The following is a 19,302-nucleotide window of genomic DNA, read 5'->3' on the forward strand; positions in this document are numbered from 1 at the left end:
AATTACCCCATTATAAAAGGAAAAATGGTTGGATCTCTAAATATGATACATTTATAGCTTTCTAGGCATATCCATAATCATTGCATATCTGCTTTATTTAAAGTACTGTATCATTTATTCAATATAAATCTGATTCTTTATTTTCTAGACTCACAAATGGTCAGAGAGGCATACGCATACAGAACTACAACACGAGATCCATTCTCACCGTTTCCAATGTAACAGAAGAACATTTTGGCAACTATACGTGTGTAGCTGTAAACAAGCTAGGAACCAGCAATGCCAGCCTTCCTCTCAACCGTAAGTAATGGTAACTTCGCTGTCTGGAATTTAAATAAAGGCCTGTGTTTTAGAAGGATTGATGTGCAGCAATATTCGTGTTTTGTCTGGACTCATAAAAACAATTTCTGAGCAGGATAACACTTTATATTTATCAAATGAAAGTTGCTGTTTGCAAGACTTGGTAGAATTGGGAACTTGCAAGTTATTTATTTTAAATGTTTTGATTTAATGCAATTTAATGTGAAATACATTTGTTTTTCTACTTTTTCTCTAAAATTTTATTTTATTGACCCTTCAAAAAGTAATTTTTTTCGAAGCAAACAAGGAGCCTTGCTAAATCACTTTCTGTACCTTGTAGCACTTACCAGAATACCAATTATATAAGAAGGGCTGTCTCAAACTGTGCACTGATCGTGACAGATGCATAGCACAATACACTGCTGTACTGCATATTCTGGGGGGCATAGGAAATTAGAAATAGAAGAACATATCCTCCATGACTGTGAGAAAAATAATAAAATGGCACCTTACTGTCCTAATAATTATAGTACACTGTATTTACCATTCGTAGATTCACTGTGGTGTTTTTATACAGGTCGTGGAACTCCAATAATGGAAAAAAAAATATATACAAATCAAGACAAGATAAAAACAGTACAAATACAAAATGAATGTTCATAGAGTCACATTTACTATTTACTAGTGATGTGCAAATAAATTCACCAGGCACAAATTTGTGGTGAATTCCCGCGTTTTGCCGCTGGAGAATAAATTTGAGAATCTCTCGTGAAAATTCGCCGGTGAAAATTTGATTTTTTTTTTCGTGAAAAGGTTTGAATTGCTCGATTTTGCATGAAAACGTCAGAATTTCACAAATGTTTTGTGAAAACGTCCAAATTTCACATATTTTTCGTGAAAACTGCAGAATTTCACACATTTTTTGTGAACTTTACGTTTCCATGATTTTTCGGGAGAGATTTGCCCATAACTACTATTTACATTTACACACATAAACATAATAACAAACCTATACTTAATCCACATTTTACAGCACAATATCTTTATGAACTGTGTATTGGTGTCCTTTATAATGGTGCACAGCAGGTGTGGACAGATCCTGTACATAAGCAATTGCTTATAGTACATTTAGTGAGTTGTTTACTAAAACTTGTTTTTTCTCCAAATTTTACCAGAAACAAACTTGACCTAACTCCCATCTATGAAATAGGCCAATTTAGTAACAATTTACTAAATTAATAATTTGAGTTTTTAAGAATATCTCAAAATTTTTTTAATTTTATAGGCTTAAAAAAATAGAATTTATCAAGTTTCTTGGCTTTAAAACTTTAATCTATTGAGTTTATGAGCAACAAACACCCTAAAACACCAGAAAATCATGAAGGCAAAAAATATCTTCAAATGGTTAAAGGGACTTCTGCCTTTGACTTTTACATGAATTTGACAGGTTTTAGCTGGAGTATTTTCGAATTTGGATTTTTGCTGCTTAAGGGCATTAAAAACCTCTAAAAATTCTATTTTTTTCTCTAAAAAATCTATTTTTTGTAGAAAAACTTTTGAGAGAGATTGAAACCTTTAATAAATAGACCCCCTAAAATGAAGCTAGTTCTCGTGATTAACCCCACAAAATAGTGTTGTGTACACTAATGACTTTTACACAGTTTTAAATATTTAGCTCTTGTCCTTATATAATATTTCACCTCAATAGGCCTTTATAATTAGTCAAACACAAGAGTCCTCTGCACTCAACCCATTATGAATATATTTAAGACAGAGACATTTTGTGCATACTGCTACTAAAAAATGCCTTACCCTTTAAACAAAACAGGGATTGTTTGTCCATATATTGCAATATATTTAAGCTGGCCAACTACGTCAAAGTCATCCCATATCTGGCCAGTCCTACGCTTAATTTTCATCTGATTCATTAAGAATTCTATTGCTTCATTATACATTTTACAAAGGGACTAGGTTTTACCTGCAACTTACTAGCTGCTTTCAAAGTAAACCTCCATACTTGGCTGCCCTTTTATTAGACACCAGTGGGATCACCTGACTATAGCTGAGAAGGGTGGGAGCTACAACATGGAGCTGGTCACTGCTCCTGTATAAACTATAACAAACAAGGGAAAGTTGTGCTCACCACTATTTTTTAAAAACCATTAGGCAGGGGTGCAATGAGGCTGTGACCACAAAATACATATAGACAAACACAAGAGTCCTCTGCACTCAACCCATTATGAATATATTTAAGACAGAGACATTTTGTGCATACTGCTACTAAAAAATGCCTTACCCTTTAAACAAAACAGGGATTGTTTGTCCATATATTGCAATATATTTAAGCTGGCCAACTACGTCAAAGTCATCCCATATCTGGCCAGTCCTACGCTTAATTTTCATCTGATTCATTAAGAATTCTATTGCTTCATTATACATTTTACAAAGGGACTAGGTTTTACCTGCAACTTACTAGCTGCTTTCAAAGTAAACCTCCATACTTGGCTGCCCTTTTATTAGACACCAGTGGGATCACCTGACTATAGCTGGAAAGGGTGGGAGCTACAACATGGAGCTGGTCACTGCTCCTGTATAAACTATAACAAACAAGGGAAAGTTGTGCTCACCACTATTTTTTAAAAACCATTAGGCGGGGGTGCAATGAGGCTGTGACCCCAAAATACATATAGTCAAACACAAGAGTCCTCTGCACTCAACCCATTATGAATATATTTAAGACAGAGACATTTTGTGCATACTGCTACTAAAAAATGCCTTTATAATTAGTCTTAGTAAAGCAACTAAATACAGACACTGGAGTAAAAGGGTTGTTAGTGGTCTGTACAGCTGGACAAATTTGTATGTTCTACTTCCATAAAAGTTTCTCTGTGCTAACAACTCCACTGTGACATTAAATAAAAAAAACAATGAAAAATTATGGAGAACTCCAGCAGAATCTCTGCAAAATGTTTATTCCAGGTTGTGGCTCCTTCCTTTTTTATTATTTTCTGATTTACTGGCACAGTTACCACAACCTGGAATAAAAGTTTTGCAGAGATTCTGCTGGAGTTCTCCTTCCTTTTTTATCATTTTTTGATTTACTAAAAACAGACATTAAGGGGGTTATTTACTAAACTCAATTTTTTCTAGTTTTTAGGAAAGAATAGAATTTTTGGGATTTATGATACCCCGAAGCTGCAAAAATTCAAATCTGAAAATCCGCCATCTCAAACCTGTCGAGGTCATGTATAAGTTAGGTGTTGATTGTATAAGCATGATTGGAGCGATTTTTCCTACGATCGTTCGAACAAATGAATTGTGATAAATCCTTCTACTTTGATATTGAAGTCGAAAGATTTTACTTTGATGGTCTAATATCGAGGGTTAATTAACCCTCGATATTCGACCAATAGTTAATGCCCCTTGATGTTGCAACCCCAGACTCTACTCAAACTTGGTTTTTCAATGCTCCAGTCATGTTAATACAATCAACACCTAACTTCATGACATCGTTGTGGGTTATCATAAACAGATTATGCTTATTGGAGCAACATTCCAGAGGATATATTCCCAAAAAAAATCCTATTTACAAGTTATTCTGAACTGAGAAAGCCAGTTGGATGACTGATGAAACGTCTTCAAGAAAAACACAGCAAGTCCAGTTGATTTTACTTATTTCTACAGATATACCATGATATGGATAAATAAGAATCTTCACAAACCATCAATGTTTAATTATGCTGATTGGAGCAACATTCCAGAGGATATATTCCCTAAAAAAATATCCTATTTACACGTTATTCTGAATTGAGAAAGCCAGTTGAATGGCTGGTGAAACATATTCAAGACTGTGGAGAGGCACTCGCTTGTGTGTAAAAGCCATAATTGCAGAAGAACTAACTAGCTAAAATAAAAAATAAAACACACAACTCAGTTTCCCTTTTAATGGGTGGAGGTTGCCCACAGCTTTTATTAAAACCATATTTGACAAAAACCGATAACCCTGTCCTTGCCATGTTATACCAAGCCTAGGTTACCACAGATGCCAGCTACCACAGCCACGGTGGGCATGTAAAGGGAAACCCAACATTCCCAACTTGTGAGGACCAAAAACAATGACCCTGTCACAGCTGTGACAATAATAATATTTGTTATATAACACATTCTTAACAATATGGAAACCAGTCCATTTTAACTTTTTTAACAAATAAGTGGAACAATGTAAGTGTAACAGTGCAATGATTGGGATGATATGCTGCTATTTGGGGAGACCAGACACGCTGCCAGCCTGCACAGCGCTCCAGGTGCCCATGACTTTGCAAGAGGAGGAGAGCAAGCAGCTTGATTTGACTTATTTCTACAGATATACCATGACCTCGATGAAGGAGAATCTTCACAAACATATTGCAACTCATTTTGGGGAGAAAACCCTGGTACAGGAATATGAGAAAACAGCAAGAAAACTGACAGACTATAGAAACCACCTGCGCTTCAACCTCATATGTTGACAACATGGGCTCATACCATGCAGTATACCTCTGGATTCCATGGTAGAGGGCCACAAAGCCAAGTAGATTCTACAGAAGGCCCCAAGACAACTGCTAAACGAATGTATAAGAGAGACCCATTTTACAGTTGATGCCTTACAACACAAATCACTCAAGTAAAACAAAGCTTGACTTCACTATTACCTACGGCAATCTGGGAGAGAGAGTGAGGGGGTTCATGAAACAAGCACAGCTTTTTCAGCACAATAAGAGCAAGGAAAGGAAAGAGAACAAGTTTTCCATTCTGGTATCTGGTTCTGGGAACAACCAAAAGGAGGAGAAATTTAACTTGGAGGAGAAAAGAAGCAACTGGAACACAGGAAAACAAAGAAAAGTGGGTAAAGAACCTGTCTGACAGGGCTCTTTCCCAGCCAAAGATAAAGGTCCTCGCCAAAGGGTTAAACTTTGCAATTGCACCAAAAAACATCAATGTGGTAGATATTATCGCAGCTACCTAGCCAACACCCTAGCCCCCTATGATTGGAAATAAAGAGCATCACATCCAGACCTCCCAGGAATTTGCTAACAAAATCCAAAGGTTGGTACTGGGCATAAAAGAAACCATTGTGTCCTATGATGTTACTTCTCTTTTTATGTGCATTCCCATCGCAGAGGCAGTTAAAACAGTTAGAAAATTGTTGCTTAAAGACAACACCCCTGACAACAGAACAAAGCTTAACCCAGAGCAAGTATGTTCCTTACTGGATCTATGCCCAAGTACCACATATTTGAAGTACAAGGATATGTTCTATAGGCAGAAGCATGGCTGTGCCATGAGATCACCAGTTTCCCCCATTGTGGCAAACCTATACATGGAGGAAGTGGAAAGAATACTTGGTTCTACCATATGTAGCTGGGGTGTTGGAAAAAACTTTTTAATAAACACTGCATCCTATCTGCTTTAAACCCAACAACACACTGTGGCAGCAACTAGTTCACCCAAAAGACCCAACCCCAAAGCACAAGAAGAGTAACATTGTGTATGCAGTGCAGTGCAGTGCAGTCAGGAGTGGTCTAATTTGTATGTGGGAGAAACCAAACAAGAGTTACACCAGTGTATGGCGCAGCACAGAAGAGCCAGCTCCTCTGGTCAAGACTAAAAGACATGACATCCTTACTAATTATGATAAACAGATTATGCTGGAGCAACATTCCAAAGGATATATTCCCTGAACAAATCCTATTTACAAGTTATTCTGAATTGAGAAAGCCAGTTGGATGACTGGTAAAACGTCTTCAAGAAAAACACAGCAAGTCCAGTTGATTTTACTTATTTCTACAGATATACCATGACCTGGATGAATGCGAATCTTAACAAACCATTAATATTCCACCACTTTTACACACTGTTTGGAGTAATATTGTTTACACACTACTAAAATATGCCCCTTAGTGTATGGTAATACACTAAAAATTAAATTTTAACTTCTTTTCTGTTATGGGCATAGACATAGTTATGCTTGGTTCCAGAGTGGGGCATCTGTCTGCTTTATTAAAAAGGAAAGAAACGAAGATGGATTTTTGTATTGGAGTCTAGGCAACCTTCAGATTTAAACTCAGACGTTGATGACACATGACGTGGATGTTATTTTTGAATAATTTTTGTTATTAAAGATTCCTCTCTTTTTTTGTTAATTTACATTCTCTTTGGTTTTATTTTTTTTTTTATTTGCCCCTGTAGTCGGTGGACTACAAAGATAGTAGTCCATATTCTGTACACTAAGTGGGTTGTTTATCAAAGGTCACGTGTTTTCCATGAAAAATTCCAGTTTTCACAGGTATTTTTTGCTCAAAAATCTATTTTTCAGGTTAAAAAAAATCTACATTTTTGAATTTTTTAAAAAACAAAACAAAATGACAACACAAGATCTGATCCAGAATAATAAAACATGGTTTCTTACTGCACTATAACAACATGTAAAATATGTACCGGTATGTATTAGACTTGATTTATGACAAAAACAATGTGTTTCATTCGTATATAGAATTATTGGCATTTATGTTTATGAGTGCCACATTTTATATATAAATATATATATATATTATATAATTATCTCTAAGGGTCAGTATGGATACCCTTAATCTTAATTCTAAACATAACTGGGCAAGAAATTAAAAAGGTTGGAGGTTAAATGTGTAAAAGGGATTTGTCTTTAGAAGGAAAATTTATTTGGTAGCAAACATTTCAGAGCTGATGGGGTTCATAAAATAACTTGCCAACTCCCTGAGGCTTCCTTGTATATATTGCAGCAGGCGATAACTGTGTCTTGTGCCAGAAATAGTAAATCTATGCAGTGACAGTTTCAGGTGAAATACCATGTCGAGATGAACAACAACAAAATCACTCTACACAATTTACAAAGACTTCTCCTTGAAATTATTATATTACATATAAAAGTAAACATGCTTAATTGTATATCTGTATACCACATATTGATATTTTAAGTGAAAGTCATATTAAAATAAAGAGTTTAAATAATGCTAGCCAAATTTCTGCAAGGTGCATATACAAAAAATAAAATAACAAAGTTTATTCCAGGGTCTAAATTGTATGAATGCACAAAATGAATCAGGGGGGTGGTATGTGTACCTATAACCTATTTATTGAATCAATATAATGACAATACAATGTATATGTGTATATACTGTATGTGTGTATATATATATATATATATATATATATATATATATATATATATATATTTAATTTTTTTTTTTTTTTTGCACATTATTCCACACTCCTACTGGTCTTAAGGACTTGATAAAGGTCCTAATGTGGGCCGAATATATATATATATATATATATATATATATATATATATATATATATATATATATATATATATATATATATATATATATATTCCTAACTGGTGCACTCCACAACGAAAAGTTAACTGCCTGGGTGCTGGTAAAGGTTACATATAATAAATGAAAAAAAGGCCGCACTCACAGGGCTTCTCGTGGAAAAAAGAGCCTCAAAGGGCTGTGTGTGTATTCCTCTTTTTTTTTTTTTTTTCGTGCAAAAAAGAGCCTCAAAGGGCTGTGTATTTATTCCTCAACGTTTCGGCTAGCAAACTGTAGCCGTCCTCAGGAGGTGAAACATTACACAAAGTGAGACCATATTTAACATACAAATCATGGCGCCAAAATCAGTGCTGTGACATCATAATAGTGCGTCCACATACCCATACATATTAAAAACATATAACCCGTATTGAAGGGGTTAACCTTGTAATCACCCTGAGCTGATCGTGCGCTCAGTGACTAAATGTGACCCCCACAAGGGGCCAACGGTGAACCAAGTGAACAGTGGATAATGTGGTAAGGAGCAAAAATTAACATATACTCCATAGCTCTGCCCGTTTCAGTGCCGTGAGTGTGAACAGGCATGCTTGTTACTTACCCCCTGAGAGACAATCGCAACCCCACGCGCCCATCAACATAGGAAGAGCCCATGTAACGCTATCGATCCTGTGACTTGTACCCTTGTGTTACCATCTCACCGGTCCGAAACCTTTCCCCTCCAGTGCTGCGGGCGCTCAGGCTCCTCCTCCCCTTCACTGATAGGGGGGAGCTCACACACCTTTAAACTGCCTCTTCTCAATGATCCAATAGTCATTGCCCTCTGTTCAGGTGTCCGCTCCCAACTAATCGTAGGGGTTGACAACTCCCAGAGATCAACACATGGGATTTTTTCATTGAGGCTCATTAGCCCATATATAGCTTACTGAGGTGTCAAGGTGTCTGGTGAGTTTGTATGGCCGTGGTTCATCGGTACTTAGTACTGGCTACCCGAGCACAGGGGTATTAGTGCGGGTAGTCACTGTCTTAGTCCCATTAGGGTTACCCACTAGGTGGCAGGGTATACTACCCAAGGCAGATTCTGGGGGGCTGTCAACCAGGGGGGAGAAACATCCTGCGGATCTACAAAAGAAACAAGAAGATACAGAAATGTATCATTAGTAAGCAAAGGTCACCATATTCAATATCAAAGAACAAAGTATGTTAATATGTGGCTGAAACTTTTACTCGCAACAATCGTCCTATGTGCAAAAAAATGTTTATTATACAGTCAATCACTGTTGATCAAACGGCTGGATGTAGGATCACGACCCAGAGATAGTTAAATTCAAATAACCCAGTCAGTCTTCACAACCCAGGCTTAATAAAACGGAGAAATAGGGAGCGTCTCGTTGAGGCCCTTCGGAGCCAAGGTATCCAGTTTATATATCCACATCGACTCCTTCTGGACCAATAGTAATTCCCTATTCCCACCCCTTTGGAGAGCCGGAACATGATCAATCGCCATGTGTCTAAACTGAGGGAGGGTATGGCGATGTTGTAGCCAGTGAGGAATAAATTTCTATGGGATTTTTAAAGGCGTATTTATCAAAAGGTGATAGTGAAAGTTCACCATTTGATAAATATGCCTTTAAAAATCCCATAGAAATTAATGGAGAGAGCCGGTATTTCAATCTGCGGACTGTGGAGATCTCTAACTTCACTTTTTGATAAATCTACCCCAGGGACTCCACAGCTCTTCAGAGTAAACATGGGTTTATTTTTGCCTACCATTTAACAATTTTTTACAGAATTTAGGTGTACAAGCCACCAGTTTGTCACAATATATATATATATATATATATATATATATATATATATATATATATATATATATATATATATAAATATATATATATATATATATATATATATATATATATATATATATATATATATATATATATATATATATATATACCCTAATTCATTTTGTCATTTTGTGCATCTTTATTATTTAACCCACTGGCTCCAGTGGATAAGGATTAGGATAAGCTTTTAAGGGAAACTTTATCTCTGAATATACTATTCTTCATTCCCCAAAATATCTTATTTTTCTATTTTTCCTAAAACTCTCTCCATGCCTGAATTACCACATTATTCGTCACCAAATAAGTTTAATGAATAAACAGATGTTGAAAAAAAGAGCTGAGATCAGAGAGTGTGGAATACACTGTTGTTGGTTACATGTCTATTTTCAAAATTCTTCACTGTTTTAAGGAGTGAAGATATTGAGGCCCATTTATCAAAGTCCAAATTTATCTAATTATTTTCTACAAAATCCTCCGACCAAATCCGCACAAGTTTTTTCCCCTTATTTATCAATACATTTTCCCAAAAAATTCCTGAGTGGGGAAAAACCCCAAAAAATCGTGAAAAAAAGGAATTGTACGACTTTTTCTGATTTTCCACCCAAAAACTACTAAATCTTCGGGTTATTGCACAAAACTCAGCGTGATCAGTGAATATCTTCTGGACTTCTCCCATTGGCTTTTATGCAACCTTGCCAGGTCTGAGATGCCGGATTTTCGGATTCTGACTTTTTCCATCCTCTTGGGTATAATAAATTCTGAAAATATTGCGGTATTTTTTTTCCACTAAAATTCAGATTTTATAGGAAAAAACACGATGGTTTTCGGGTTTTTGGCATTCAGACTTTAATAAATAACTCCCATTGTGTTGTGATAGCTTCTTTTCTGAAATCTACATTCAGAACAATCAAACATTTCTTTTACCTACCAAATGTTCATTAACCATATATAAATGGAATGCTACCGAATTTTTATATTTCTTTTAAAAGAACCTTATGCAAAACACCCTTATACTATTGTATATAGTATGCTATGTGTCCTCTGCCATTCTACAAACTGCTGTTTGCAAATAACAGTATTGTCATTGTCATTTAGTTCCATTAGCAAAACATTATTATGCAAACACCATCTGAGCGTTGATGTATTTAACCTTGGCGTTATTATGTACTGATGTAACTTTTTGATTAAGGTCAAGAGTGTATGAACAGTTATGAAGACACAATTGGAGAGCACTGACCCAAACATGCGAGTCAGGAGCCGACCAAAACAGGCTGTGCTAACAATGCAGACACGCCTCCGGATAAAACGTAGCAATTAGTATCTGTAAAAGTCTTTGATCTACGGAGCACTAGACCAGGTCAGAAGTTAAAATGTTTCAATTTATTGAAGATTAAATAGCATAGATGGACATACACCAACAGTGCATCAAACAAAGCCCATGCTTTAGGCGTTTCGTGCTTCACTTCCACTTCCTCAGAGGGTCAAAGACTTTTGTATGAACAGTTATCACTTGCAATAAGACACTAGAAAATGATCATGCCAGTCAGTCAAATTGTTCATAGATTACCAGATTTGCCTTGTAAAAATGTACTTTATAGAAATAAGGCCCAGTAACATTACAGAGCTGATTTACTCAACCCAAAGCTATCTAATTTTTTTATGAGTCGACCTTATTCCATTCCACGAATTAAACCCATATATCAATAATTTCTCTTGAAAAAATCGGAACGACAAACATCACAACAAAATCGTGTGTCAATTTGTATTGTATGATTGACAATCCAAAAAAATTGGACTCAACGTTTTCGGATTATCTAGAGCAGATCACGATGTCAAGAGACAACTTCAGGGACATCTACCATTGACTTCTACATGACCTTTGAGATGGAGTATTTTCAGATTCAGATTTTTAGCAGCTTTGGTGTGTGATAAAGTTTTAGCCCAAAAAACCTCAACCAAAAAAAAATCAAGGTTTAGTATACGGGCCCCTAAAAATGCAAAAACTTAATTTATACATACTTATTGAATACAAGTGTATAAGCAAGGAACTTCAAGGAAGTTTTTTTTTTTATATCTGGTAATCAGTCAGATATCAGTCAGACAGGTTCAAAAATTCTGTTGGAAAAGATGCCCATCATTGTGCTGATGCAGCACCAGTGACTATAGGAAATGGCTGTGCACTGGTTAAGATAGACATGCACCTTGAAGTATGTTGCAAGGTGGGAAATAATGCTCTTATAGGGCATATTGGCAAACCATGTGCCCTGAAAACCTGCCAGTATCCAACTGGTTTGATTTAGGGGCAGATTTATTGAGGTTCAAGTTGTGTTTTCCACAAAAATTCTTGTTTTTGAGTTAATTTTTTTGGTCAAAAGTCAAATTTATGGGTTACATTTTTTTTCTGGAGATTTAATATTTCCGGACCCTGGAAATAACTCAAGTCCAAAAATACACCATCTTAAACCTGTCAAGGTCATGTAGGAGTCAATAGCAAAGGGTTCTTTTGAAGATATTAATAGCCTTCATGATGTTTGAGTTTTTTTCTGAGGATTTTGCCCAAAAACTTGAAACAATTCTAGCAATTTCATGTTTTTTTGCTGCTGAAAACATGTTCAATTTTCGGGTTGTTAACCCAAAAACTTGCTGATTCATGTTTTTCCCATTCAAGGTTTTTTTTTTTAGTTAGAAACCATTTTAGTTGTAAGTTAATTCAAGGTATATAAAACTTTGATAAATAACCCCGTAAATGTGAGTTCATTTTACAAACTATGTTATGGGTCTTCACATTTTTCCCAGGTGTTTATGGATTAGTTGTTTTCCTCACATCTGTAAGAAATGAATATGTTAACATAGGGTTGCCTTGTTTCTGGACCTTGGCCCCTGGGAAATGTCCTCTTGAATTAGGTAAATAAATACCTGTTTATAGCTTATTACTATCTTCCTCTCAAAGGCATTTGATTATTTTTAAATTATTACATGTCTCCCATTGGCTATACTGCAGATACAGTGCGAAAGGCAAACAGCAGTCATGTAAGGCATTTCCTGTCAGCAGTGCCCACAAAGGATAGGACAAACAGTAGAAAAAGTGAAATGGCAAGAAAGCTGGAGGCAAGCATTAATTAATTTCTGATTTTAGAAATGGTAGTGCATGTCACGGTTTGAGTTCTTCTCAGACTACGGTACTCATTAGTTTAGTGCAGCAAGTCTGATTATACTGGGGCAGTTGGGCATCATTTAAATTTTTGAAAGGCCCAGCTTTCAAGAGTAGTAGACCTTTCCAAAGGGAACTTGCATGCTACATTTATCACCCAAAAAATTATAAGTTGTCAGTTGCCCTGGGTAGTTCTTTTCCCTCACAAGTTAAAAACTTTATGTTCTCTTTTTATGGGTTTCACGATTCTGGAAAAAAATGTAAGTGTGTGGGCAGATCACAGAAAAGGAGGAGTGAAGAGGCAGCAGGTAGTGCCCGTTTGAATCTCCTGCTGCTTCTCTATTCAGTGCAAGATTTGCAAAATTCTTTTGCTATTTTACTAAAGCAGAAGAGTTGCTTATTGTAAATATGAGAGCAGTGCAGAGAGCAGCGAAAGATTCAAACAACCATCAACCAAGTCCCACTGCTTTCTCTACTGCTGGTGTTTTATTACTGTACAGAGAAACATTGTTTTCATTTATTGTCATCTGCTACTTTTAACCCCTTCCTCTTCAAACTTCTTTCTGTTATGATGCAATGACGAGTTATTCATTGAGTTATTCCGGTTATTCTTAAGCTATCCTAGAAGTATTTTTTGGTCAGTAAAACTTCAGTTTTTTATGCTATTTGTTCTGTGGGCTTATTACAGGAAGTCAGCACCATACTGTGACCTTGAATGGGTGTGGTTAAAAGGGAGTGGTCAAACAATGGGAATGTCATACTGGAAAATTTAAAAGGGTTGCTTTGCATGCTACAGATCTCTGAGCATCCTTGGATTGCACTTTGTCAAATATGCAGTGTTAACATAAGGTTATCAGATTTTCAAAGGCACGATCAGAATGGAGCACAGCACTGCATTAAAACTCCTTTTATAGCTGGTGGTTTGATTGACAATGTGTAACAACTACTAACCACCCTGGTGGTCTAGCGGTACAAGGGGGTCGGCAGGGATGCCTGCCACCCCCTCAGCTGGGACACCTGCCTTGCTGCCCATCCTCTTCTTAGGCCGGTTTCCTTAGGGCGCGAGCAGTGCGCATCTGCTTCTTTTATAGGCACATTCGCACTGGCGTGTGACGTCAGCGCGCAATGGCACGAAATTCAAAAGGTATTTAGGGGATTTTATGTTTGCAGTTCATTGCCCGTTATAGGATCATTCTTCGTGAGTTCCTGTACTTGTATTTCTGCCTGTTATCTGATATCTGACTCCAGTTTTTGACCCCTGCCTGCCTGACTAATCTAACTTCTGGTATCCTGACCCCTGCCTGGTAATTTGACTGATCTACTCTCTCTAATCCGATCTCTGCCTGTCTTGACTCCTCTCGATTGATATCCCAGCTTTGACCCTTGCCTGTCTGACTTTGTTTGAATTCTGCCTGCACCGACCCGGCCTGATTTGACTCAGCTATCTGTCTACGCCTTGTACTGTGACCTTCCGACATCAGTGCCTTCCACCGGTGGTATTTTTAAACCTGACAGTTTTTATGCCCAGATACTGGTGAGGTATGCCCTCTAGGAAAACCTGGACTATTTCTTTAAAATTCTGTGACTAATTAGCAATCTTGCCTAATGCAACATTTTATATAGAATATCTCAGAAACTGAAGAATGAAGCCAATGTTTGTATACCATTTTTAACAAAAGAAATTTTCATATATACAGTATTTTACTTTGTGATTATATTGGATTCTGCATTTTAGTAGTTCCTGATCTAAGATCTTTATGCTAAACTGTTAAATATTGTATAATACAAAATACTTATCTAATCAATCATATCTAACATGTTATATTAGTAAAATGACTAAACCTCTGTGGTGTATTTTTTAAGCAGCAAAAGAATATACAGAGCATTCTGAGAGACAGAATAGGTTCATAGGTTACTCAGAACAGTGGCAATGGTTTGGCAAGTATAATATCCTGGCAGGTCTGCTAAAATTACTTACCACTGGCATTTTTATACAATAATCATCACTGTATTATACATGCAACATTGATCTCAGCATGTGCTCAGCACTAGTTTTTACAGCAATGAATATGGATATCTGTGGTGTGAGATCATTTTCATTATATTATTAACAACATGGAGTTAATGCTTAAAGTCTGAAAGGCATAAAATATGATTAAGCGCTGCATACTAAAATACTATATTTATTCAATCTACATGTAATATTTTATCTTTTTAATAATGTTATTTTATAGGTTTAATGTAACTATGGAATGCAGTAAAAATTTATTTGGAAAAACAGAGCAAAGTTTGCAGCAGTAACCATGCAGCTAACTGTAAAACATGGCCTAAATTTTAAACCACTGGAACGAATGATGTGCCATGTACCCAAGATGTATTTATGAAGTCCACTCCATCTGTAGGTACGGATTTCATGAAGGCATATATAAAATAATTCAACCTATTCATTATCGATCTTTGTATTATAGATGTAATCATAAATATGCACAGCTGGTATTTTAATGTTGAATCATAAAGTTTGTAGCTGATATTTTTTACTTTGCAGTGGAGAGACGAGACCTATTACAGGAAACTCACATTTGTTGTTTTATGGAACATAATTGCTATGTTTGTTCATGTCAGTACCAAATTGATTATTGCAAATGAATGCGTGATAAAAAAAACAGTTTTAACTGACTTGCAGAATATTTATCTGACAGTCTTGAGATGAGGATTGTCCCTCAAATTCAGAGTTTATATTTATAAAGCTGGATAAGACTGGTGCATTTAATATGCAAACATAATTGTGAATTTTTATTTTCTCTGCGAATGTCTATAAGAGCTTTTTAAATATAGTCACATTTATGTGCACACTCTGTGTGAGTTATGCCACAACTTTGGAGGTGGAAAAAATATTCACAAAACAGGTTTTGCAATTTTTTAAATAAGTTATTTACTAAAACTCTAATTTATCTCGTATTTTTATTAAACCAAGCTCAACAAAACTCTCATCCACAATTTTGATAAAATCAAGAGAAAACCCAACTCTTATGAATTTTTGGATTTGACGCCCGAATAACTCGATATCTTTGGGTTATCACCCGAAAATCCCATTTTATTTGGATTATCAGATGAAACCCAGCACAATATCTTCAAATTGTAACAGGTTCATATACTATTGACTTATACATGACCTCTACAGGTTGAGATCATGGATTTTCAGATTCAGCCTTTTTTTCAGCTTTAGGATATAATAAATCTGGAAAAAAAATCTATTTTTTTCCCTCTAAGTGAGTTTTTGCTCAATAAAAAAAAAATCGAGTTTAGTAAATAACCCCCTTAAATTACTGTCAATGCTATGTTCATGTACAACTACCTCACACAGTGCCTGCATTCACCCAAACCCATTCCATTTGCTTTTCAAATATTTGTGCACAATGAAAATTTGCAAAATAAAAAGGAAAGATGGGCACAGTAGTGAAATATTTGAAAGATTAGGAGTGAGTCAATATGCACTGAGGGAACTTTTTATAAAATACCCCAGGGTATTTCATTCTTAATGAATTCTAGATAATAAAAAAGTCATGCTATACAAGAAAGTGATCAGCATAGGCCTTGCTGACTACAGCATTTAATTATTTTAACAATATATAAATATGGAATATGCTCAGGAATATAGGTGTTCCTGAGCATCTCATTGTTGTCTCAAAGATACTCTACTCTTGACAAGAAACCATATGACAGAAAATGAATAAATGTGCAGGTTCTGGACTGACAAGGTATTTAAAAAAGACTACATACTATGCCCATATAGTATATAATCAACCTTATTCAATCTGTAATTACCATATGACAGAAGCGGAGGAAGATAACTGAGGAATATAAAATTTAAACAAACATTCAACATAGCGATGAACCTACACTCAAAGCTAAATATGTATAATATCAAAGGACTGTTATAAGGAAAGGTAGAGCAATGGAAGAAAATATGGGATTACAGCTATATATATACTCAAAACCAATAACGTGACAAAAGTAACTTGAAAAGAGCATAGCCTGAAAGTTGTCACTTTTACCAGTGCCCTTTTAAAGATTACTGCAATTTAACTACTGCTTGGAGCTCTCTTCCTTCTTTTCTAAGTTGATAGTATAAAAAAAAGACAGACAATTTTAAAGTTAATAGTGATGATATGGAAGCTGTAGAGAGTTTTTGTCCCTTTGTATCAAATGCAGACTTGAACTTGTTAGAACAGAGGATAAAAGACCTTGAAAATATCTTCAAATGTACTGATGTGTGACTGTGACTATAAATGGATGTGAAAACTGGACAATGCAATAAGCACAAAGGAAAAATAATTGATGCCTTTGAACTTTGGTGTTGTTGAAGACTGTTGAGATTGTAAAGAAAACAAGCAAATGGATTACTGAACCATTATCAAGTTTGATATTCTACATGAAGTGCAACTGATTGGGAAAAGACTGCTTTTTTAGTATTATTAGGAGAAGATCCATTTTATTGGTAACAATAATTATGCTTAGAAATTTTCAAGGGAAAAAAAGGAAAAAGACAAGAAACAAGATGGATAGACTAAATCATAATATTCATGAATATGCCTATCAAGTTGCCCAGAGACCCAGATAGAAGAGAGGACATTCTGGAGAAATACTATATTTATGGTCACCTGAAGCTAAAACTTGTTTCACTGCTAAAAGCATGTTTTAAGCCAAATATTGTTACATTAATACATGGAACATTACTCGTTCAAAGGAAAATATAATCCAATGTAGCTCAATTTATAGAGAAGAACTGTCTTCCTAAAAAATATCTCTTAAAAATAAGTGATACTATGAAACACATGACAAAGGTAGCATTGGAAAAGTTCGCACTATTGGTCCTATAAAAATGGGACAATGCAGTCAAATACATCAACACTTGTAGTGCAGTTTGCCAGACCATGTGCCCATTAATGTATTGGCATCTGCAGAGGTTATTAACTGGCAACCTTGTACAATCCTAGAGGTGAAACCCTGTACAGTTTCCCTAGATTTCTCAAGATGGATGCATGCTACACCTACCCATTATAGCTCTCATCTTTTTGGATACAAAAGTGGATACAAAAGATTAGTATGAATTGAGGGAAAAAACTTTAAAGGAGTTGTTCAGTGTTATAATAAAAATTAAGGCAATAGATATGCTATGCAAACATTTTCAAAAATGTAATGTATAAAGGCTGGAGTAACCTGATGTTTAGCAGATTAGCAACACTCCAACTTCCTATGTGGCAGCTCTACCAGTAGGTAACCAATCAGTGACTTGAGGTAGGGCAATATGGGTCATAACTGTTTACTTTTGAACCTAACCTGCATGCTCAGGATCAAAAACAAATTTACTAACACTTATGTCCCATGTGGCCCCCTTCAAGTAGCTAACTAAGAGTTAGAGAGCTGCAAAGCAAGAAGTTGGGTTCTGGCTATTATTGTATAGATTATTTTTAGTTAACTGTATTATGTAAATGGCCAGGAGATCTTAAATTTCTTACACCTGGTAAAGGCATTTCAACAAATTCTTTACACATAGCAAAGGATTTTTTAAACAATTTGTAGCATTAAGTAGAAAAAAATTTTTTAAGTCCAACTTTACTGATAGATAGAAGAAGAAGATGAAGTGGATAACAACGAAATAGAGTTGATACAGCAATGTAAGTATACTTGGGAGAAACAAGCCTAGAAATAGGTTTGAACTCTTTAAAAGTATAGTGAAATGTGCAGACTAGAGGCACCAATTATTTCTTATTGGCTGTCAACGTCTATTTTTCTAAACATTTCAAAAATGAGTTCATAGTGTTCCATGCCAATACTGCTTTTAACTGAAACATCTATTAATGTCAACTAATGTCACTTTCACACCAACTATTCAGGCTCACTGTCAAGGTTCTGTCTTTTACTCTGCTCCTTTATTCTCCATATTCAATCTCAAAGGTTTGTCATTTTCACCAATGAAATAACTGCAAAATACAACATTTCGTGTACAGCAGTGCACTAATTCACTTTAAAGTATGTCACCTTTCCTAGTAGCAATCTACTATTATTTAGGTTATGCTTTCTGCACCACTTTGGAATACTCCTCGTCTTTTCTGTCATCATTCCAATTACTTTAGTGGATCCATTACAACAAGAATCACATTAAACATAGATCTAACAAGATTGAAACAGGCTGTCTGCAAGTTTGGATATATGGCTCTGAATCATTATAAAACCAGCGTATACATAGTTGGCGAAAGGCACATAAAGGAGTGATTTGCGTGTCTCTGCCCATGATGCCTTTTGGAAGAATTAAAACTCTAATTCTTAAAAATTGTGTGTGTGGAATGTACTTCAGCTATCAACTACTGTAGGATTCTCATACTTTTCTCACTCATTTATCCCCAATATGGAATTTGGTATTTTCACCTAAATATAACCCAAAACCAGATGTAATAGTACAACTTATGGAACAGAAATGACATTCAAGTTTTATCTCAGACATGTCATTCCATATAAGGTCTGTGGTTAAACTTTGCTACTTTCTTTTTTGCATAATATTGGCATAAGGCCACATGAACTGTTACAAATTTCAATTAACATACTCCCCTTCTATACTTTCTTATTAGCAGTACTTTATAAACTCAAA

General features: G+C 35.6%; 1 protein-coding gene across 4 annotated transcripts in view; it reads left to right on the plus strand.

Annotated features, from left to right (window-relative positions):
- negr1.L (neuronal growth regulator 1 L homeolog) overlaps positions 1–19,302 on the plus strand; it is a 292,225-nt gene that overhangs the window by 219,477 nt on the left and 53,446 nt on the right. For all 4 annotated transcript variants that reach the window (XM_018258196.2, XM_018258197.2, XM_041590351.1 and 1 more), the window contains exon 6: positions 149–300. In XM_018258196.2, the coding sequence (XP_018113685.1) occupies positions 149–300 (152 nt within the window). The remainder of the gene's footprint in view (positions 1–148; positions 301–19,302) is intronic.

The sequence above is a fragment of the Xenopus laevis genome, chromosome 4L (genome assembly GCF_017654675.1).
Source record: "Xenopus laevis strain J_2021 chromosome 4L, Xenopus_laevis_v10.1, whole genome shotgun sequence".
NCBI classification, from domain to species: Eukaryota; Metazoa; Chordata; class Amphibia; order Anura; family Pipidae; genus Xenopus; species Xenopus laevis.